The sequence below is a fragment of the Plectrocnemia conspersa genome, unplaced genomic scaffold (genome assembly GCF_051122295.1).
Source record: "Plectrocnemia conspersa isolate PC_06_02 unplaced genomic scaffold, ASM5112229v1 ptg000014l, whole genome shotgun sequence".
NCBI classification, from domain to species: Eukaryota; Metazoa; Arthropoda; class Insecta; order Trichoptera; family Polycentropodidae; genus Plectrocnemia; species Plectrocnemia conspersa.
In genome coordinates, this window is record NW_028277178.1 from 27626516 (window position 1) to 27650614 (window position 24099).

Sequence of the window (24099 nt, forward strand, 5' to 3'; positions counted from 1 at the left end):
ATTTCAGAGTTTATTTATTTTAACATTTAAGCTAATTCTATATATTTTTAAAGGCGATGAAAATAAATACAATTGAATATTTAATTAGTACTAAGAACGCTTCCTTTTATTATATAAATAAAGCTATTTTTCAGAACCATTAAAAAAAACTCTGCTCGGTTATTTTATTTGTTTATATTCTTAGAGAATGAGAATTTCCAAATAATTTTTTTATATTTTCCTTAATAATTCTATTATTCATACGTATACTAAAAGTATGCATTTTTATTGCGGTTTCATGTTTTATTTATATACTAAAACTTTTCATTCCAAACGTGCGTTAACTTCACTGTCATACAGGAAAACCTTCAAGTTGTCGGTTTGTTTTATGCATATTAAATAAATAACCAAATTTATTCGTAATTTATTATTTATTTTAATAAAAAGTTGAGTATTTAATAAATATAGTGACCAATGATATACAATTTTAAATTAATATTTTTTTACAATCTACAGCAAATATAAAATATAAGTATATCATTGATTATACCTAACTACTTAATAATTATCTTATTTGTGCTCCTTATCGACGATTTCAGTATAAATCTAGAATTATAGTGGCCTATCTTAAATGCATATAGTTATTATTTTATAACATATTTATTGAATACTATAATTATTATAATAATTATAGAAATGAATAAAAATATAATAACAATAACTTTTTACAATAGTCATAAAATAAATACATTAATAAATATTTTAAATTATTAAGTTTGATATAATATATACAGAAGCGTGCAAAAAAACCCCATCACTTCTCAATATCATTAAAATTTAATACATATCCCTAATATTTGGTTAGATTTCTCAGAACTTTTTATCACTCATTTATGTAAGGGTATGTCTTTATTATTTTACAGTGACATACACCTTTCGTAATGAAAAAAAATGGAATACCAAACGCTCCACTTGTGTAAAAAATTCAGTAGGACATATTTTAGTTTGTCGGTTATAACAAGTCATCAGTTCAAAGATTTTTTTTTTAATATTGAAATGGGTTTAATAAATTGGGTTAAGGGTGAAAATAATTTCTCTTGGTAAAGATCCAGTGATACTATAAATTATTTTTTTAATCAAAGATTATATTTCGCGTTTTTATGTTCTATTTTGTCTGACTAATGTAAATTTTGTCACAATTGCTACAAGAAATTTGATATAAATTTTGTCTTTTATAATACATATAATAGGCTTATATACATATAATACAGCATAGTAGTCTTGACAATCATAAGGGTTAATTTACGCTGTGGTAATTCACCTGAATTCAGGTAATTTAAGGTTTTAAATGGCACAGTCGTCCAGTTGACATGTGTAGAAACACAGTAGTCAGTCTCAACAGGGTCAAAATATATGAATACATCGTCAGCTCGGCTCTTAATGGCGTAATGGCAATTTCTCCAAGGCATCTACGTCACAGTCGAACTTAGAACGTTGAGCCAGTCGTCCGACGGCCATCGCACCGGCATGACGCACCGCGATAAGTTTCCAGACTAGTGTTTTGGTGCAAAATAAGTGATAAAGGCTGATAAGACCCGAGTACCGTACCGACTTATAGCTGCATATTTCGTGCACCGTTATGGCTTCTATTGAAGGTGTCAAGAGGTCAGCTTTCAGCGTTCATAATTATCCAGAGCATCTCAACCCCTTCAGCGATGATGACCATCACAGTCAACTCAAACAAAAGTTTTGGACCATGGGCCGGTCGAAAGGGAGAAGGAGTAGTTTCAGCGCATCGCTGAAGGACTTCAGAAATACTTTGTGAGCATTTTACAATCGAAATTTACAGTAGCTTATTTTATTGACAATATAACGTAAGATTTCTCCCTGTGCGGCCTGCATATTCAAATGTTCGGTTAATAATCACATCTAAATCTTAATTATAGTTCTTAGGTTCATATAGTGCATACACGTGTATATATAGATTATTTTGGATTTGAAAAGTACTCAATAAAGTTTCAGTCGGTCTTAGTAGGTTTCAAAGAAATAATTAAATTTCCTTGATATGATATCATCAAATGAAAGTTTACTTAATCAAAATGAAACATGTATGTAAAGGTTATATAACTTAAAAGGTGACCTAACATAACAATACAGTTATAATATGAAACGTTTTATGTTGCATATACAGTTTCAGTAATGATGATCGCGCTGGTTTCGACGCAATATGTTTTTATTTGACAGTGATGTCTATTAGTCTTAATTATATCGACATGAAACTAGTATTAAAAATGATTTTGTTAATATCTCAACTAAGTTCGTTGACTAGCTTGATCTGCCATCTTGTTTTAAATTGTTAAAAAAAAAACAAAAAATATATTGCTTCGAAAAAATCTGCAAAAATTTAAAATAATTTATTGAAAAATATGTTTTTTTTATATCAATGACTTAAAAAAAATCAAAACAATTGAAAATATTTAAAAATTTAAGTATTTTTTTTATTATTTATTGGTCATTTTTGTGGGGTTTTAATGATATGATAACTGTCGTTATTTTATTGATATTAAAAAATCGTCTTTGAGAAAATAAGTAAAGAGGTATAAAATGTTTAAACACAGAAATTAAATTAAAAAAAAATACAATTTAAAACCAAATATTTACAATTTTTGCCACGGCAATGGCAATATTAGTAAGTTAATAGCTTAATCATATTGATATGGATCTTATTCTAAAAGTAGATCTTGTAGATAAGGTCATGTTCGTTAGCCAGCCTGATCCATTCGCCATTAAAAAAAAAATGACAACATCGTTGCACCGTTAAAAAATCTTAAAAGTAGGGAGGTTTTAAATAAAAATTTAAAAAACTTTTTTTTACATTTTTTATTTATTTTTGTGGGTTTTTGAGTTTTAATCATATTTACATAAAACTAATATTGTTAATATCTCGGTTTAATATTTAGTTTAGTAAAAATAGTAAAATAGTTAAAAATGTTTGTCATGAAAAATTAATATAATCCTAAATCACATTGAGGAAAACATTATAAATATTTTTTTACCTAAACGTAGGACAGACCTGTCAAACTAGCGGTCCACAGTATTCTTTTTTGAGGCCCAAACAATTTCAAATCATTCTCATCTTAAGAATATTCAGCGCCCCGTGCAAAAAAAATTGTTCGATTAGGGATGCTGGTAAGAGCAATAAAAATTTGACACACCTCAGACATTTTACGAACAAAATTTTCTGAAGCCAAGTTTGACAGGCCTGATATAGGATATAACGATATTTGCAGACACAATTATATCGACATTTTATGAAAACTTATTTTATTTGCAAGTTCGTTTGCCTACCTGATCCGCCATCTTGTTTCAAAATGACTATTGCTTAAAAAAATAAAAAAATCCATAACTTAAAAATATTTAAAAATTGCAATTTATTTAAAAAAAAAATTTTCATTTATGTGGGTTTTTGATGACTGCCGTTTTTTCAATGATGTCGCTATAAAACTTATTCTTTAAATAGATCTTTTAAATATCTCGGCTGTCAGTCTGATTTTTTTTAAATAGCGGATATTCAAAATAAAAAAATCTTATAAGGCGGTAAAAAATGTTTTAAAATTTTTTTCTTACTTTTTTGGTATTTATGTGAAAAATATTTGACACAAAACTTGTTGTCAAATTAATCAGCTAATTTATTTCAAAATGACTTCTATTCAAAAAATAAAATACGATCAACATAAATTTCGCGGCATTTTTTTAATGTACCGGACGGATTATTTTTAATATAAAAAAGGATTTCTATTCCATAGATTTCCTCTTATAATGATCTAGACTAGAACATAGTAGTTCAATCATAATAAATTCGGAAGCACAAACAATTTTATAGTCTCTATATGGTTGAGTTGAATTAATTTGTATCCCATTACAATTATTAATAATATAGCATCGATTTCACTTCTTGATGATTGACGCTCAAGGTGTCAATAGTATATATTTTTTTTTAGAAATACTAAATTAATGATCTGTCATAGTTTTGCGTCATATGTTGCAATAACTAGTTCTCCAACATTAAAAATCAATAACGCTTTTAAATTATTCTTACTTATGAACCATTTTTTAGGGATTCTTTGTTGATATATAAAGCAATGAGTCATTTATAGAATATGAACAAACTGTTTTTATTAACGACTATCAGTTTTCAATTATAAAAGGATACTAAAATGACATCATAGAACTGACAGCTATCAAATGAAATATTCTAATTAAAACATAATTGAATATCTATTACATTCGTATTATATATAAGTATGTAATGACGTAGCTTTTATTAAATATAAGCAATGTTAGCTGTACATAAGTAAATTTATGAGAGTGGAGAAAATACTTTAATGGCTATACTTAAATTTAGTTTTCAATTGTATCTTACCAAGTTAAGATTGTAAATCAGTAATCTGAAAACAAACCAATAAATAATAGAATGAGCTCACGATTTTTAATCATAATAATCTCAGCCTTGCATTTCTGATTTACTAATATCAAACACATTAACATAATACAGCACTTTTATCGACCTCAAAATCCAAAACTGCACCTACACGAACTAAGTATGTGGGCATCAGATTTTTATATTTAGTCAGATGTGCCAAGAAAAGAGTAATATTTCTTGAGCGTTTCTCATCGCATATGAGCTCACTATGCTGACGTGTTTATTTATTGTTTAATAAATAATAAGACGATAAGGAAATTCACTAAATGTTTATACTTTACCGAGTAGCAGTATGTTCACAAATGCATAAAAACATCTGCATGAGGCAATGAAGAATGTTTCTAAGCAAATAGAATTTTATTGATCACACATGGCTAATGTATGCCGTTTTGTAATTTAATATACAATGGTTATATTATAGTTTAGTTTACTCTGTCATATCGAGTAGGTATTATTTGGAAACTAACGATTTACACCTAATAGTATTACGTAATGTTTATACTTTACGATAAATTTAATTATCAATAAACTTATCTTTTATATGTTATAGTAGATAATACTGTCAATAATATTTTCTAGACTTTTCGCCTTTAGTATTCTTACTAAATATTAAAATGAAAAATTTAATTAAGGATACATATATATAATATATTTGTATTTAAACTAAATCAATTAATACTTCTTTCCATTTAATTTTCAGATATTTATATTATTTATTTATAAGTCTGACTAAATCCTAATATATGTACATACACTCCTAATAACTAAATCCTCCTAACTCCTAATAACTAAATCTACAATACTTATATAGAATCTAATACCTGGTAACCAAAAAAAAGTATTATGAGCTTAGTTTTTAAAACATAAATTGTTCATAACTCTAAAATCTGGAAGTGCTAGAAATACAGTGATGTTATACTATTGGTTAACTTTATAACAAGCAATCACAGTTGCGACAGAGCGCTATGGTATACTATTTGTAATTGGTACAATAACATCGTAAATTGTTAAATGCAATACAATAACCATTACATTATAAAAGAATTGATGAATCGCTAGTACACGTCTGACATCGTTTCACAAAAAAATTGAATATTTTTTTTTATTTGACTAATCTTGCTTTCGTAGTAAAAATATTTTTTTTTCGGTAGAAGATCTACAAGACACATGTTACAGTGAGTCGTTTATAACCCATCAAAATATCGAAATATCTTTAAATTAAATACACCGAGTTAAGGATAAAAATAAACCGTTCGAAATCTAGAGGCTTTAATGATCTGGGGGTGCTTATTATATTTCGGAATGGAAGGTATCCATTTCGAATATTCATTACGTAGCCAGTTTTAAGAATGCGTGATAGAGTCCAGGATAATCATCCTGGACTTAAGTCTTTAATCAAGTTAAATGTGAGTCAAGTTCAGTCCTCGCGAAAACCGAATCCAGCTGCATAATCACATATATTAATTGTAAGGTAACATATTCGATTATAAATAATGATAATGTCACAGGTTTTCTGATTTGACTATCTGGTGTACCCCGTTGTAACACGTTAGGGTGACGTCTGTCATGTTATAATGGAAGATTTACAATAAAAAATATTTAATGTGTGTAATGCGTGACGCCTCTATATATTTCGCGCGTGTGTTTATATAAGTTACCAAACCATGCATAAATAAATTATCTGCTGGGCCGCACGTATGAATGACGACAATGTTATTAGTTTCGAGCGTGACAATAGCATAAAAAAATCTTAACCGCGATAATTAATCTTTAAGACTCTGTAGGGCTATTATGTCTGGCTTGACTGATTCTAGTAATCTAGACTTGACGACGGTTTTATCGTTCATAAATCCTGTGTCGCTTCTGGAACGTTTTTGTTTATATTTTTAAAAGTTTGATGATCTCTAATTCTGGGTGTATTTGGTTTTCTTGTATAGATTTACTTTTAATATACCAATATTGAATACTTTTCAAATACAGTCATAACATTGTTATAATTGAAAAATATAATCGTGCTTTGGATACAACTGGTTTACATCATCACCTGACGGTGCAAATCTAATCGTGTATGCAAATAAGACCAATATTTTAGCAATGAGAGAATAATAGTGACGCTGCATATACAAATAGATTTGTTACCTCAGCTGGAGATTGTCGGCCATGTTGGAAATGGCGCTAATCCATTTTAGCGTCCGCTAAGTTGAGAATTGTTGTTTTTTTCAGTTTTTCGTTGCGCAATCGTCAATGAAATTGTGCGATTAATGAAGCGTATTCTATGCGGGTGCTATTCGTGTTGGTTCTAATTGCGTAAAGCGTTTTTTTTAATAAATTTTGCGCATACTCAAAATTTAGGCTATGTTAGAGTTGCCAAGTACAGTAAAGATATGTGAGTTTTTTCAAAATTATTCATAGCTAGTTTCAGTGTGGGATTTAATTTTGTTTGTAGTATTATTCGAGGTGAAATATGTGTTATGTTGCATATAAATTTAATCTTGACAAAAGCTATTTTTAATTGGTATCAATCTTGCAGTAAGTTTTTTAAGAGCAATTTGAGAAGTCACTACCTAAATAAAAGTGACCATCTTGGGCCCATGCCAAGAAACGCAATAATATCCGAGTCGTGTTCTTGAAAGTGTTATTCATTTCGCTGAATCGATTGCTGGAATTATGCACGCGATTGCTAAACAATGAAGAATAGATACTGAAAGTAGAGATAGTTACAGACATAAAAACAAAACGTTTTATTAAATAAAACATTATGATTATCATTACTGTTGAATTACTTATTATCTTATCTAACCTATTATTTAAAGTTAAAACTATGCCTACTATATTAATCGGTATTTATTGGCTTATAACTAGCGTCTCAAATATGTTTTTACCGATATTAATTTATTTAACCAATTAGTACAAAAAAAATTGTTAGTTAATAATATTTATTTTAATTAATCAATAATTACTTTCATTTCAGTTTTTTCAAATCACCAGAATTTAGATCAGCTGGGATTGAATTAATTCAGCAAAATTAATGGATCATTTTGATTACATAATGTGAATTTGATACACACATAAATCGGCGTATCATTTTGTGCAGATTGACATATAAATTGATGAACTAGAAATGCGATCGTATTATTGAACTGATTGAAATAAAAAATTTCCGTCTTGAAACAACAAATAGAAAAACGTAACACGAACTTCATAAGAATGCGACTCACACATGTTCTTCAGATAAGCGTTAAACGATAATAAAGGGTGGGCCTTTCTAACATTTTGTTTCGTTTAACGAGCGAATTCCGCGAATTTCGGTCTTAGTAGACACCGCTGATGAACATTCTATTCACAAATGTTTTTCAAAGGCATTAAAGTATTTATTTTTGTTGAGAAGATGCGTTTCATTGTCTCGCATTTCGAATCAATATAAAGGTGCATAAAGGACCGTGGATTTTGAAGCGGCACTAGTCAGTCGAGTATATTGAGAGAAAAAATGACTACATGTGTTGCTCAAGAATACGAATTGTTTCATTCTAAGATATTTTTCAAATTTTATTCGAGACAGTATAAGCGAATATTCGATCAATTACTCAAATATTCATATAATAACAATCTTTTTTCCGTCGCCTGATGACGTATTATTTGCGCAACCATAATGTACAAAAGAGTATAGAATCTCTATATTTCGAGGGTGCTTTGATACATTGTTTATGTATTTCTTTATGTCCATAGGATCGTATTTTTCCTCTGGATATTACGAGAGTTTAACGTGGTGATTCGTTTAGTATCAGTGTATTGTGTTGTTCTTGCGGGTTATCCTTTGTTTATATTATACAATTGTCAAGATACATTCTTGTAATTATCGTTTGATTATAGTATTTACTGTGCAAGTATACGAAGAAGACCTCTCATAAAATTAATTACTACTACTATTGTTATTAATTTATTATGTTGTATTGTTTAAATTAACACTCGTTAAAATTGAGGGCTTGGAGGGACTTCACAAATGAAATAGCCTTTCTTTATCTAAATACGGCTCTGAATACAATATATAACCTTATGTAGATGCGTTCTAGCCTTTGTGATGAGTACTGGCCTACCATGTATGATATTTTCTATACAAGTGTTGTATTGAATCCACTTGTTGTTGAAGAAGTAACTCATAATTTTACTACGTTTAAATTACAAATCGTAAGCAGAAATTTGGTCCACTAAATTTTGATGCGGCACCCAAGAATCGAGCTTCTTGACTTAATAATGTAATATGCTTAAATTTTGATCTTCGCTGATTTATTATTACTAAAACATTATTGGTGCAATTGTGTCTTCATACACTAGGTGCCAAAGGAAGTGGGTTTTAATATTTTGGGTCGCTGGAAAAAGTTGAAAGCCACATTCAAATCATTCCTCTTTTATATAACATATCTAAACATTTTAAAAGAGTATATTCCAAAGAACTAAGAATATATTATTAGCTCTTTGGTATATTCGAGCACATAAAAATGGCCACGATTTTTTTTTGATATCTCCTACCAAACTTACTGACGCAAATAATCTCTTCGTGTGTGGTCCAGTCTCTGTTTGACATAGGTCATATTCAATTTTTAGCAAGATCCAATTAGATCAAGGAATATATTAAAATGAATTAATTTTGCAGAAAATTGTTAAAAATTAAATCGACTACAATAATTTAAAACAACGAGACCTTATATGTAAAAATTAATGATGCAACTGAAACCAGCGTGTAATTTTACATAATAATTAGGTTATCTCGTCTTTGCTACAGAAAAAGTGCAAAAATGTTTATATAAATATTTATATGATAAGAGACTTAAAAATAAATAGATGTTTTCTTAGTAAATCATTTTTTTCATGTGAGGTTTATAATATGAAAGCAAACTATTTTTTATTGAGAAATTAATCGATAGATAATATATGCTACTTGAGATGGGCGTGAATAAGTTGATAACTCAAAATGCATAAAATTTAAAATTATTCGTATTTTTAAGTTCCACTCTTTTCAGATTCATTGGTGAATTTTTTAACAACTCTTAGGCTGAACGGTATTTAACCTTACATCTAAAATATCGTTAAACAAAACCTGTATAAGCATTTGAATTGTCAACTTATTCACGCCTACCACGGATATATTATCGAGTTTATATTTTAAATACTTTTAACGGCTATAAAACACTACAATCTACAGTATCAATTGATATTTTTTTATACACACATAACCCAATTTAATGAACTTATATATAAAGTGCAATACATAGCTGTTTTATATAATGTTTTCCTTGTATTTCATATAATGGAATTCTTGCGTTTTATTGAACTCAAAAATAACGGAAATTATTAATGGATATATAGAACTAAATATAGAAAGCGTTGGAGTTGTAATCGATTAAAACTCTCTATTCATGATTTGTTGCGCGTTTTATTATCTTTGTTTGTGCTATATATGAAACTGCATCGTAAAAGCCTTTATTTACTCTTAAATATGAATCATTTATGACAAGACACTGAAACTGCTGCTATGACATGACACTGCTAATTATATCGGTCTTTGTCAGTTTCGCGTTTCTCGACCGACAAACAATTTAATTGCTGCAGATGCTCAATTAAACTCAAATGAGTTAAGAAAAAAATCGTTTTCTATAATTAATGAAAGCGACGTAAACCCACTTTAGAAGTAATCTGAGCAAAAAATATAGTTTTATGTTATTCGGTCTTAAAACTGATTAAATGTGTCATGGGAAAGTCCGTTTTATTTATATTACCTATAAATATGTGGCGTAGCTAGGATATGTGCCGCCCGGGGCAATCCTTAAAATTGCTGCCCAACCCCATACATTTTTTTGCAGGGTCATAAAATCAGTATTTCTTAGAATAATAAATTGATTATTGTTAAGCTCTTGCTATTCGTAGATTTACATAAATTTTAGTTTATTCAGGGTTAAGAACCACAGTAGACGATTCCATCGCGAATATGCCGCCCTCAAACAAGCCGCCCGGGGCGGCCCGCCCCCTCTACCCCACCATAGCTACGCCACTGTAAATATATAATGCATTACATTTATTATAGACATTTGGTTTCAAAAAAGTGACGAGTTTATTATTTCCGTGGGTACTATGTTTTTTAGTAACGTTTTTTTTTATATCTCATGATAGTGTCAATTGATGATAACAAACATAGTATCTTACAGCGATAATCTAATTGGTTTTAATAGGTGATTCCCAAAATGGAATAACATATTAAATAATTCAGTTTTTATATAAATTATTGATGATACCAATAATGCAGTTTAATACGCAGATATTAAATATATGATATAAATATAAAAACCCATGAAAAGCGATAACGCAATTGTTTATATAAACAGTCACTTGACTTTTACATGATCCACTATGATATATTTATAATTGTCTTTGATTAAATAAAATTAAAATAACATTGATAAGAATAATTGTTATAGAAGCATCCTTCCGTCGGAATATTCCTAAAGGTTTGATTATTAAATTCGTCTGCGTTTTAATATTGATGTCATGAATTTTTTAATGTAAAGGTCACATCGTTTGCTTTCGACAAATTTGTTACCTACGCTTTTTGGCGGTGAATGAGATCATTCTTTAGATCAATGCCTTCCTATGAATATGTAAATTGAACTATTCTTTTATGGCAAGGTGTTCTCGCCTTCTTTAAAATTTGTGGTTTATTATCACTCTGATGGCGCTGCGTTCGCTTCTAAGAGTCAATTTGTATTCGGATAATAAAAATCTACATGAATATTACTACACCTCCGCTCAATTATACTATCCCGCTATTATATAATTGCGAACAATAGAACTATTAAACTGTTTTATCAACAAGATACGTTTACAAGAAGCTTATTTTAAAGTTTATACTACTTTTATACTTTTTAATACAGCGCTATTATTATAAGAAACACTCATATTCGTGTATTACTCATGAAGTAAGTCGACAGTAAAATGATAAACATTATGTTATGGTTCTAAGCTTAGCTAAATTTATTTATTAATTATTTCAATATAGAATAAATGTCTGTATATTTATGAAAAATTATCAAATATTTTTTATACATATATAATGATATACTATTTTTATAAAATACAACCATATTAGAGCAGTTCATAAATATTTAGCTTTATATTATAGTTGTATTTTCCACAGGTAATAAATATAGAAATCTTCTGGTTAATTTATAACATTTTTAGATACTCTCTCTCTATTTTTTAGCTAATACAATCTTGTAGTATCCTATAGAAAATTTATTGCTATCGGACCATTCACACAAAAGGTCACCACTTATATACTTGTCACTATTTGTCCTTCTAAAATGGCTACAGATTCATGCTTACAGGTTTTTCGCATTCAGAAGCTTCATGTTTTTTTGCCTGTTTCAGCTTTATACTAATACATAATGTATTCAGTGTTGATACTTTTCTTTCTTTATATGTAGTGAAGTGCTTTGTACGTATTGTGTGCTGATATCTTGACTCATTGCCATTGTACGCTGATGACTTGACTCTTAATTGCCATTGGAGTTTTCTTATTATCTGGCTAGAGAGGTTCAAGAGGAAGTGGAAGTTCTCTTTACATTTCAGTAATATTTGACAAGTGCTCTAGGATGCTCGGCTTTGTTCAAAGGAATGTGTGTCACTTTGGTAGCAACTGTTTAAGTCGGTTTTGATGTGAATATTCGCACTTTCTAACTTGCCTATGGCAGTAGCTATCCAGCTTCTTGATACGCTGGCATCTATTTAACAGGAAATTATTTTGAGAAATATGCACATTAAAATAAGTACTTTGCTCTATAAAATTAATTGTTTGTGCATTAATGTAAGGTAAATTTTCGGATTTTTTCTTCAGAAAAAGATTCATAAGGTGTTCACTGTTCTGTCTGTAATGCTCATTTAAATTGTTATCTTTAATGTCAACTATGAGGAGCTGGTTCGTTTCATGTTTTTCAGTTTTTTTTAATTAAATGTTTTATTTTTCATTTTATTGTGCTATTTTAATTTTCGAGCATTAGGGTAACATGTTAATGCTGGTTTTATTCCATTCTGTTTACTTTAACTTTGTTTGGTGCCATTTCAACACTCTGTTATGAAGCTTCTTGCAATCCTCAAGAAACCACTTGATAGTAACTGAAGGCATTGGACCTTTGGTGGTTTTTCCTCTCTCACTTCATACGAGGAAACATTTTTTCTATAACCTCAAACACATGTTTATGTTGCTCATTTGTTATTCTGTGCTCATCTACTAATTCTTTAACATATTATTTTACTTCCAAGTCCGATTCCTTTATGACTCTATTATCAGGCTCATTTTGAACAAAGGTTGGTTACAGGTTTCTGACTGACACTTTACGCCCAGCTTTTTCTATGATTCGAATGCAGTATTGCATACTGCAAAGTACTTGGTGAAGGTTTTTTTTATCACCGACACTAAAATTTACTGAAATATCAATTTGTTTATAAAACAGATTACTTGATTATTAAAAAATAGTTTACTGTGTTTATTATATCTTGTAAAGTAAAATTCTTCTGTATGTTCTTGAAATATAATATTTGTTTTAATTAATCACATTGATAAATGGCTTAAGAATTATAATTAATCCTTATTAAATTACTAATACAAAATACAATCCAATTAAGGTCGATGAAATTTAAATCGCACCACAGTTATCTTGGCTATGTATCATTCAATTAAATACTCTTAGTAAAGCATGCATCGTTTATTGTGTTTCAATTGAACGAATCAGTTTAAGAATAGACGGATTAGTTTCAGCAAGATTAATATTATTGTTATTGTGCGTTTGCCGGCGAATATACCGAGCAGACACAATATTGCATTACATGACGTATTAATTCACAATAAACATTTCAATTGCAGAACTCTGAAGTCGTTCAGAAAAAAAGAGCGCAAGTCACCGAGTATACAAAATCTGTCTTGCGTGAGTGCCCAGAACAGTCCAGAAGTATACCGGAAAAGAATTGAAGGTAATATTATAAGATTATTATATTATGTTTATTGTTTGAATAATTTTTTATTATTTTTACAGTTAGCGATACTGAATCACCGGTGATAACCAGAAAGGCCACTGAAAGACAAAGCGAGAGATACGTTTATGGAGGTTCTTTCACGCCACAGCCTTTACCTCGGTTTCGCTTCCAAGAGCGCTTTAGCAGTCTAGATAAAAAGATTGACGATCCTAAAACTAAAATCGAAGACAAACGGTATGATAACGCTATTATGTGCAACGGTATATCAACATTAAAATATTGTTTTATAAAAAATTAAACTTGAAAATGTTTATTTGTAAACAAAGTATATGTAATACTCTTCTCTAATCTTTTTTTATAATGTCCAGGGTAACTTCTTCAATTCTACCAAGCAGTCATCGAAATGGACAACCATTTGCGTTGCCCGGAATGACTTCCTTGAAGAATGCTGATACAGGATCACGTAGTAGTTTGCAAACCAATCCATTTGAAGAAACTGCTGACACTACAATAAGATCGTCTACGAGGAAAAAGAGAAGAGCTCCTCCACCGCCAGCAAGCTCTTCTTCTCTGCCGCCGATTCCAAATATTATTGTAAGATTTTTATTAACTATTAAAATTTATTTGCCTACATTGTTTATTATACAGTGACAGCATTTTAATTACAATAATGACAAATATCAACAAACTATTTTACTAATATCCGAAAGATCTGGATTCAAATCACATGTGAACCTTAGTGTTTATTGAATTTCTTTTGTATCTGTGAGATTTGAATTAGTGATTATTACATAAATATAATACTGATCATCACAGATTAGGTTTTTCTAGATTTTCCAAATCTCTCATGCATGAATATTGTGATGATTATTATTTATATGTGATGTATAAATGTTACAGTGAATGTGGATTTTTCAGTGAAGTTATATTTTCACTAGTGAAGTCCAAATACATTTTTACCAGTTGATATATATTTCAATTAGAGAAAATATAATTTAACTGATAGGCGCTAATATTCTGCTTTAAGACTCAATTGTGAAAAATGCATTTGCTGTTCAAACCTAAACCTAACCTAATGAAAGACTAATTATAGTCTTAGAACTTTCATTAAGTCAAGTCCATAAGACAATCTAAATCAACTTAACTCTCAGGGAAAATATGCGGGAAAAGAAGTAGAGTACTCTTGAATATTACACTACGTCTTAAAAATATTATTGCTATCCTTACCGATATTACTACTGACTTCTGATATGAGAGTAATGGTCAAAGTGCATTTAAATCGAATTTTGGAGTGTGCAAAAACATTTATCACTTCTCAGAAGGCAAAATCATGACAAAAGCAAATCGTATCGACGCCTTCGCAGTGTGATGGCGACAGCACGATTTTATTGCTTTTGACGTGGATTTTTTACTTCTGAGAAGTGATAATTGTTTTTTGTGCTCTCCTATTGGTCAAAATTCGGTTTAGATATGCTTCATTCGATTCTCACTTATTCGAGGTTGTAATATTGATACAAAAATCTTGCATTTGATCATTTGGCGAGACAGGTGGGGGCATTTGACTCTCCCCTTAAATTTGGCCAAAAAAATGTATGCTATTTAATGAAATGTAAATATTTAAAAAACGTCAATTAAATGACTGGCTAACTTTTACTCCCCCCTGTAAAAATCTGAAATAACGTCCCTGGGCGGAAACAAATTATTTGTTATTGTACTAAATATTAAATTAGAACTTTATTTTGTGTATTGGCTATTATTCAAAAAGCAGTCGATTTGCTATTACTGTAATTTCTATGGACTATGTAATCTTGGGTTTATGTAACTTCCATACATTCTATTGTATTATCACTGACTGTTTAACAAAGTTAATTTCTGCGAGTGATTCTAATCCACCTAAATATTCGATCGTCACATGCGCTTGTATAACTAGTTTTATACATTTTTAAAACTGCAATGAAGATATTTATCATATACTATTGCAAAAATATATATATATAATCTTCTATTTTATGATTATACCTAAGACCGTGAAGTTTTAAAAAGCAAATAATTGAAGTAGTACTATTCAAATTGGATATCCCTTAAAATTTATTATTATTGTGTTTCAGGTAACGGACACTGAAGAGAAGATAATTGAAACAGTAGACAAGAGTAAAGTTCAACGTAAGCTGTTTGCAGATAATCAAAATCAAGACTTAGATATAAACGATCCTACTTTTACAACTGAATTAAAAATTATCGAAGATGACGAAAGTAAAAAGCTTACTAATAAATTAGAGGAAATTAATTTGGTTGTTAAAGAGAAAGAATCTGCAGATGATTTAAATAAAACTGATACAATTGAGAGTATCGACAATAACGAAGATGATAATTTGTATAAAATAAATGTTGATATGAAGATTTCGGACGATGATTTAGATAATAAAAGTATAGACAATGAACTGATCGAAAAATGTGAGAAAATATTAGAAAGCGAGTCTTTAGAAGATGACGTATTTAAGAAAGTCGATATTGTAACGTACACTAAGCAAATTAGCTTAGAATCTAACAAAGTAAAGAGCGATGAAACAGAATCTGACAAATTAAAGAATGGAGCACAAATGAACGGCAATGAAACGGATTCTGTTAAGATGGAAATCAAGGAAGTTGTTTCAGATCAAATTGAGCCGAGAGCTCCTATCGCTTGTGAAGATGTATACGAAGATAATTACGCTGCTAGTAAAATTGATTTTGATATGGCGGAATTCAAGGAGTTTGATTGCATCATAAAAGAAATGGAGAGTTCCTCTCACAACAACGGGATGCAAGATAAAAATGAGTCAAATAATATAAACATATATGACACACCAAATCCAATACCAAAACCTCGTAGATTAAAGAGTTCTAAGTCATCATTAAACGAGTCAATCAAATCTTCAGTGCCTTCTAGTCCCGAATGTTAGAGTGATAAAACCATCAGACTGGCACATGTAAGCCAATATTTACAACATGCCAAATTGTAAGAACTGTGATTATAATCAAAATTAAAGTGTATTTATTATTTGTAGGTTATAAATTAACGAAAGACATTAAAATTATTTAGATTAGATAAAAGAAAGAATATATTTATGAATATTTTTTATTTACATAAAGGTCGTTTATGTATAACATCTTATAAATATAACAAACTGTTATTGTATTCGTCGAGGTTATGTACACAGGTGGTCCAAGATCGACTATGTTTTATTTCATGAGATATGTTATTTGTACATCAGTGTTTCATGTACCGTCTGTATATTTATGTTGTTATATTAATTCATATTAAAAAAATATAAATGTGCCTTTCAGTATAGTAACAAATAATATAACGATTGTTAGTGAATTATGTTTCTTTCTTTGTCATGTATAAGATCAATTCGTTTCTTTTTATACATGAGGAACCTCACGAAATTGCCTGTCACTGTATTTAACACTGCATCACGATTATCGACATTTTTCCTATGCTGACGAGCCTTGCTTTTTAGCGTAGAATGAATAGCTATCAAATTATCTATCAATTTAATGTTGAGTGCCAATTCATCTGATTCGTCTTCAGAAAACAGATCCATGATTGTGTCTATTAATTCTGCAAGTATTAAAATATCACTTTCTTTAAACATTCTTTCTAACAAGAACTTGGATAATGCAATGTCGATTGTGGATGCTCCGCTAGTCTTAGGCATCAACAACAGACCTAAATCACCCATCATTCTATACAAATTCACTCTAATTTGTGGATATTCACTCTGGCTAATACGATTGAACATGACCTAAAATAAATGATACATTAAACAATAATATATTTTTGAAATAGAATATAAATTTATTAGACATACCTGAATATCAGTCAATGTTATATCTTTGACCAAAACGTCTAATATCTCTGTATTTTTTGAGTCTTGAATTTCTTTCTTCAAGCGATCAAACGCTACCCGTATTAACGTGGTTCCTGATTCAAGGATATCGTAATCGTTGACAGTTGTTTTGAATACAACCTTTCCGACACCAGTCCATATGTTATAAATTCCTTCACATCCTCCCAAAAGCTCTAACGATAAATTTTCAACGAAATTATTCAAACACAGCATCGCCCTTGACTGAATAGTATTCGACCTGAAAGTAACGAATAAAACAAATATGTAAAAAAAACAGGTAATTTTTGTGGGACATAACGGTTTTTGAGGACAGTTTTAATTGTATCGCATAATAATAATCATAATCGTCAAAAAAAATTCTACAGCAAAAAGTCAAAACATTTTATAAAAAAAAAAAACAATAAAAATGGAAGGCAACAAATTAAATGGCCATAATTTAATACAACTTAGGGTCAGAATAAAATCAAATCTTAGTCAGAATTTTATTAACCCATTTCCGGTTATGCCCGAGTTAACTCAGAAATTTGTATTTTGTGAATCCTCATCTCAAAAATCGGTAAATTTCTCGAGAAAATTATAGCCTTTTTTTGTTAAAAATTAAATTTGTAGGAATATTTTTAATGTTTTACAATGGTGGCATATTTTTATACTACTGCATAAGAATGGGTGGGTCGTGCAAGAAGTTTTTCAAAAAGTAGTGTGACCGGGAAGTGGTCAATATACAAATATCAAATGGTTAGAATAAAAATATAGGACGATCAGAATTAAAATAATGAATGGTCAGAATTATATTATTCAGGATCAGATTAAATATCAAATGGTCGGAATAAAAATATAGGACGATCAGAATTAAAATAATGAATGGTCATAATTACATATATTATTCAGGGTCAAAATATATATCAAAGGGTTACAATAAGAATAGCACACGGTCAGAATAAAAATATTTGATGATCAGAAATAAAATATAAGACAGGAATGTATTCAGAGCTATAATGAAAGACCAAAAATGTTCTATATTAAATATTTATATAATACTTAAATGATCCACATATAGCTCTTCATTGGATATTGTATTAATTTTATACTAAATTTATGCACTGTACAATAATGAAAATGTCGAGGACTTCCAACTGATAATTATATTAACTGAATAACAATGAATGAATAATTTAAGATTGTATTATATTATACATACTTGTGAAGCAATTGTTTGCCTTCAGATGATTCATCGAGAATGCTGGATACATTTTCAGCTAATGGATCGACTTTCTGCCACAATTTGTCCAAAAGACCGCTCGACTTAATGAAATCGCAGATTTTTTCAGGCACCATTATTTTATTTTCGCTCACATTTGAGCTATTTACACAATTCATCTCTTCTACGTCGTCCTCGTCCAAATCTACATCTGAATCCGATTCCATCGGTTCATCGACGTCCATCGTATTCTCTGCGAATAACATAAATATAATAATAATCTATACACAATCGTTAAAAAATATCATACATACCTTCTATGGAACAAATATTTGCAATTGTTTCAATCGCGGTTTGTAAAGCATCAGCAGTATATTTCAAAGAAACAAGTTGCTTCTGCACATCTGTATTTTTCTGATAATTGCTTTCTTCTACGTTTTCATTTAGCAGAGGCAAGAAGCTGGATATCTTATGGCAACCGCTTTTAAAATTTAACGATAACGTCTCCGCCAGTATTTCAAACAACTTCGATACAATCTCTTTAGGTAAATTTAACAAATCGTTTTGATGTAGGTTTAAAAAAATTCCGACGGATAACGTTTTAATAAGTAAATCCACAGGTTCGGTACTTTTATCGACGATTATCTTTTGAACCAAATCGCCGCAACCGTCTTTTATCATATTCACTGCGACGGTATTATCTTCCATCACAACATAAATGCAATGCAAAACGGCGACAAACAATTCGTCTCCGAATTGTTCTCTATTCAAACATCTGACGAGAATAGAGAGAACATCTGATTCTTCAATACGCTTAATAGGAATTTCTATAAAAACAATTAATTTGTTTTATCTATAATACATAAAATATTGTAACATTTCCTATTAATTTAATTTTTTTTTACCTGAACTTTCGCAAAGATTCCATAATAAATGCACAGCTTGTATAAACGTATCGCCATCTTCGTCTAAATGTCCAGTTTTAGTTATCTTCGGTATCCAATTTTCATCGTATTTTTTAAAGAAGGCAATCAGTAGCGTTACAACATCTTGTTCCACCAAATAATCGCAAGCTTCTAAGCTAATCGAAGAGAAATTTCTCAGTGTACCAGCTGAGGCGTTTCTTACGGTGGAATTCTCGTCGATCAAAAGAGGAGCAACGATTCTGACAACTTTTTGATTCATTATAGTCGTCAAGTTTTCTTCTGCCTCCAACAAAGTTCCGAGCGTTTGGAGACCACATAGTTTCTCTTCAAAGTTCGGTAACTAAAATGTGTAATATAATTATAGATAAATACATTAATGATAGAAATATTGTATATATATGAAAAACATGTAATATTGGCTATAGTTGTCATCCTAAAACATTCAAGTCTACAACTGCTCGAATATGTCTGATAATGTCTGAAAACATATGTTTCTTTTTTAAATCAAAACTGCAAGAACTTTACAAAAGAGACATCAAAAAACTACCCAAATTGTGGCAAAATATTATAAATAACAAAGAAAATTATATTTCGTAATAAATGTTTTTGTAAATAATTTTTTTCTCAATAAAAAAATGACATTTCTTTTCGCTTTACCTAATATTATATTGCGTCGATAAAATTGCAAAATACACCGGGAAATTAATCAATTTATCCTTTCTCTTTTTTTCTAAATTTTGTACTTTCTTTTTATAATAATATTCTAAAATGTATGAAACACACATCGGCAAAAGAACGTGATGATTTGGGATCGGACTAAAGAAGTATAGTCTGCTGTAACTTGCTATCTACAAATGATCACGAATTTCGGGCAAAATTTCACAACTTGGTTATGAGGAACACATAATATGTAGAAGATGTTTTTAAGATAAAAATTTAAATACCATCACTTATGGGAGAAGCCAACGCAGTTTTGTTTGTGTGGATGCAAAGCGTGAATTCAAGTTTTTGAAAGTCATCTAACATTTTCATAACAATTAGCAAATATTTGTAAGTAGTGATATATTTTGTAGTCTCATCGGAAACACCGCTGTGTGTATAATGTTTTATTTGTTTAAACCAAAATTCACCCTTTATTAATAAACAGTAGTATTTTATTGATGATTTGAAATTACATGTTGTTTATTATTTATATACAGTGAACGATGCGCGGGGCCCGCACTGGCGTGCGAGCTCAACTGAGTAGCCAAGAGAAGAGTGTTACCGGAGTGCCGCCATAATAAACCTAAATAAATAAGGCCCCCTACAACCCAAACCTCAAATCACTAAACCAATAGACATGTATAATTTGAGGGGCGACTATAAATATATTATATCCGATAATTTAATTTAAAAATTTGTGCTTTTTCTGTTTTATAATAATGCAATTAAACATCAATATTTGAGTTGTATTTACAACAAATGATCGTATACCATCAAATTATACTTTTAAATATTAAATAAAGCAATATTTATGCACAACATAACCTATACCAAAACAAACATAATTACTACAATTGACAAATCTTTAATCGAAAGCTATGAATGATTAGTCATGAGCGATAAAATCTTTTGCCTTTATATCTTACGACTTTCGAATTTTCAAACCTAGATATTTATATGAATGTGAAAAAACAAAATCACCTGCAATTGTTGTTTTAATGTTTCAATTGTTCCTTCGACTGTTTTAATCGTAGGTTCTGGCTTCGACGGTTTATTTCGTCGTTGCAAGACGCCATCGCGTCTAGCAGCAATTCGGGCTTTCCGCGCTTTGCCCATCGCGGACGCGTAACTTGTCAAACGCACGTTTCTACGCACAGTGTTACCAGACCGAAAAAACTCAGTGGCTTGCAATGACAATTGGAAACGTCAATGGCCGACTACAATAATTATGTAAGTTATTTTCAATATAAAGTATTTAATGTTAATTGCAGTTTTTAAAACATTATCTTATACATGCTTAACTAGTTTTCGTGTGTTTGTATTGACAAATATCACCATTTCTTATATATATTTATATATGTATGTTTTCCTCTTTCTCACTTCCCCAATTTTTCAACCCTTTGGCCACATTAAAAAAAATTACACATTATCCTTTCACGGTACTGTTTTTAATGAATTAGGAATTGAGTTTTCTATACATAAACTAATCCTGTTACATCATAAACGAAAATAAGCATTTTAAAAGCTAGAATATATGTCGAACATTTGGTATAAATTGTAAAAAACATTCTGCCATACAAAATACGGTGATTTACTCGCGCGCTCCATATAATTCTATGATAAATCAATGCCAGCGCTGTGGTATCGAGAATTAAAACACCTACAGTTCTTTGCAAAATATTTAATTTTAATATATATGAGCAAACTTCAAGAGATGTCGTTAGATAATGGTTTTAATATTTAGTTATAGTAATGTTTACTTCTAAAATATATTAAAACAACTGTGATATAAGGTTCAAAAGTTGATGGCGACTAGGAATATCATCCACGTCTGGGGCTTGTTCATCATGCGTCTAGAGACGTCAAACATTGTATGGATTATTCATCCACTATTATTCATAGTAAATGTTGATTTAGTTATTTTTAGTATATCTAGTATAGATGTCATATTAATATCGAGCTTAATTAAATTATATCGCTTTTTTATTATACACTTGCTCACATCAACATTCAATTCCGAGAGCACAAGAAACCAAAGACCATAGAAACTCGCCACTTTTCAATTTCACCGTAGGATGATCAATTTAGAATGCTAACTCTTAGGCATCGGTCCTGATCGCCTGTTACAACTATTTTCAGATCAAGCTGGACTCTTTCTTATTTGGTAATGCCGCCTGAATTTTATCTGTATGTCTTAATATAGTATTAAAATCTTTACTATATTCATAAATCAGTCACTAGGCTGCATTAAGGACGGAATCGCGTAGTTCGTAACGTCTCAGACAAGTAACTCTGAGGTTGCGGGTTCGAGCTCCGGCAGCGGCACTCGAATTTTTATTTATAAAAAATGCACTATTATTAAAAAAACAACCTCAGCTGCAGTGACATCTATTGTTTATAAATTATATTACACATAATAATTTATGATTATTAATATACAATAGATGTCACCGATTCCTAGATTTCTGATGGTTAATACTTACTAGTAGGTATTCATTGGTACAGATTTACCCCGTTGTAATCCATTGGGCGTACGCCTGTCAGGTTACAACGGAAGTTTTAATAAAAAATAAAATTAAAAAAAAGTATTTCATTGATCCGCTTTCGTACACTTTTAAACTATACTGTTGTTTTAATGATACTCATCACGTACATACTTATTTTTATGAATAGTATCATTATTTCTATAATAGGTTAGAATTCAATAAACTTAATTTATCATATCCTTATTGTATTTTGTACGAAACTGGCAATGACTATAGATTTATAACTCTTAAAGTTTACTGATAAATAATTCTAAAAATGTTTTTAAATTTAGGAGTAGTGATAGTTCTTAGATTAGTTTGCAAAGATTTTAATAGTTGAGACTGTTAATTATAGTAATATTACGATATAACACCATCAATAAATATATTGAAATTTTTCATAAAATCTCGAAATTTTCATCACAATAAAAGCAATATCCTGAGTATGCACTATCGGGAAGAATCAGTAGAATTGTGCGATTTTTTCTGAATAAAAAAATGTAGTTGTACTTCTCCACCTTGTGCGTGATTAGTCCTTAACGAGCATCGCATTTGGAATTATTGCCGTCGGGCCATTGGTAGCCATGATATCCTCGCGTTGCTTGTCACGCATTCATTACCATATTTTGGTAATAACAAACCTGACGCCTAGTTTGTTGCTCCATAATCACCATTAACGTCCTCCACTTCCATTTCTAAATCACTAAGTGGTACCCAATTAAACCGACACGCTGATTTATGTTTCGTGTGTGCGTACCAACGCCTGATGCGTTTTTGATCGCTTTGATGAACCGTGTTTTATTATTTTTTTACCGCATAAAACCATAATAAATATTCAAATCCTGTCTCGAACACCGTTCAACGTTACCTGCGAATGCACAAGACAGGTAATTTTAAAATGTGCATGCCTCGTTTGCTCTTCGTTTCCCTTCCTCTTATAATAATTGAACGATCTGTAAAATATTTGATACGATCACAATCGGTTCAAAGTTGCAAGTATTTACTTATTTGTTAGTATATACATACATAAGTATATAAGGAGAAATCGAATATCCTTACAACAAATTTTATTGTATAATAGTACTTAGATACAAGCATGTATAATATATTTAACGGAAATAAAGTTATTCTAATAAGAATGCTTTAAATCTGTAAAGCTTAGCAATTGAAAAAAACGCAAAAATCGCACTAATTCAATAGATTTACATATTATTATGTACATAGAACTGTAAAAAAAGTATTTAATTGTTTTAATAATTATTATAGAACATCATCATTTTTTCATTTTTTAAAGTATCTAGTCTAAGCTAATTTGCCACTTGCGAAAACTCAGGACAATTATTTTTCAATTAAATTGATATTGTTGTCTCGT

General features: G+C 30.0%; 2 protein-coding genes across 3 annotated transcripts; one reads left to right on the plus strand and one right to left on the minus strand.

Moving 5' to 3' along the window:
• Nucleotides 1-1480: 1480 nt before the first annotated feature.
• Nucleotides 1481-16844, plus strand: LOC148226669 (uncharacterized). 2 transcript variants are annotated; one of them, XM_088203815.1, is made up of 6 exons: nt 1481-1800; nt 13374-13480; nt 13543-13717; nt 13852-14077; nt 15592-16452; nt 16531-16844. In XM_088203815.1, exons 1-5 carry the CDS (start codon nt 1619-1621, stop codon nt 16423-16425), a joined length of 1524 nt encoding a protein of 507 aa, XP_088059941.1. In that variant the 5' UTR covers nt 1481-1618; the 3' UTR covers nt 16426-16452; nt 16531-16844. The 2 variants fall into 2 exon arrangements, with proteins under 2 accessions (XP_088059941.1, XP_088059940.1); XM_088203814.1 differs by having other exon boundaries at nt 15592-16844.
• Nucleotides 16588-21357, minus strand: LOC148226670 (HEAT repeat-containing protein 3). Its single transcript, XM_088203813.1, has 6 exons — nt 21184-21357; nt 19480-19840; nt 18889-19401; nt 18575-18827; nt 17338-17614; nt 16588-17271 (listed from the first exon to the last, which is right to left on the minus strand). The coding sequence occupies exons 1-6, from the start codon at nt 21316-21318 to the stop codon at nt 16837-16839; spliced, it is 1974 nt and encodes a 657-aa protein (XP_088059939.1). The 5' UTR covers nt 21319-21357; the 3' UTR covers nt 16588-16836.
• Nucleotides 21358-24099: the final 2742 nt, after the last annotated feature.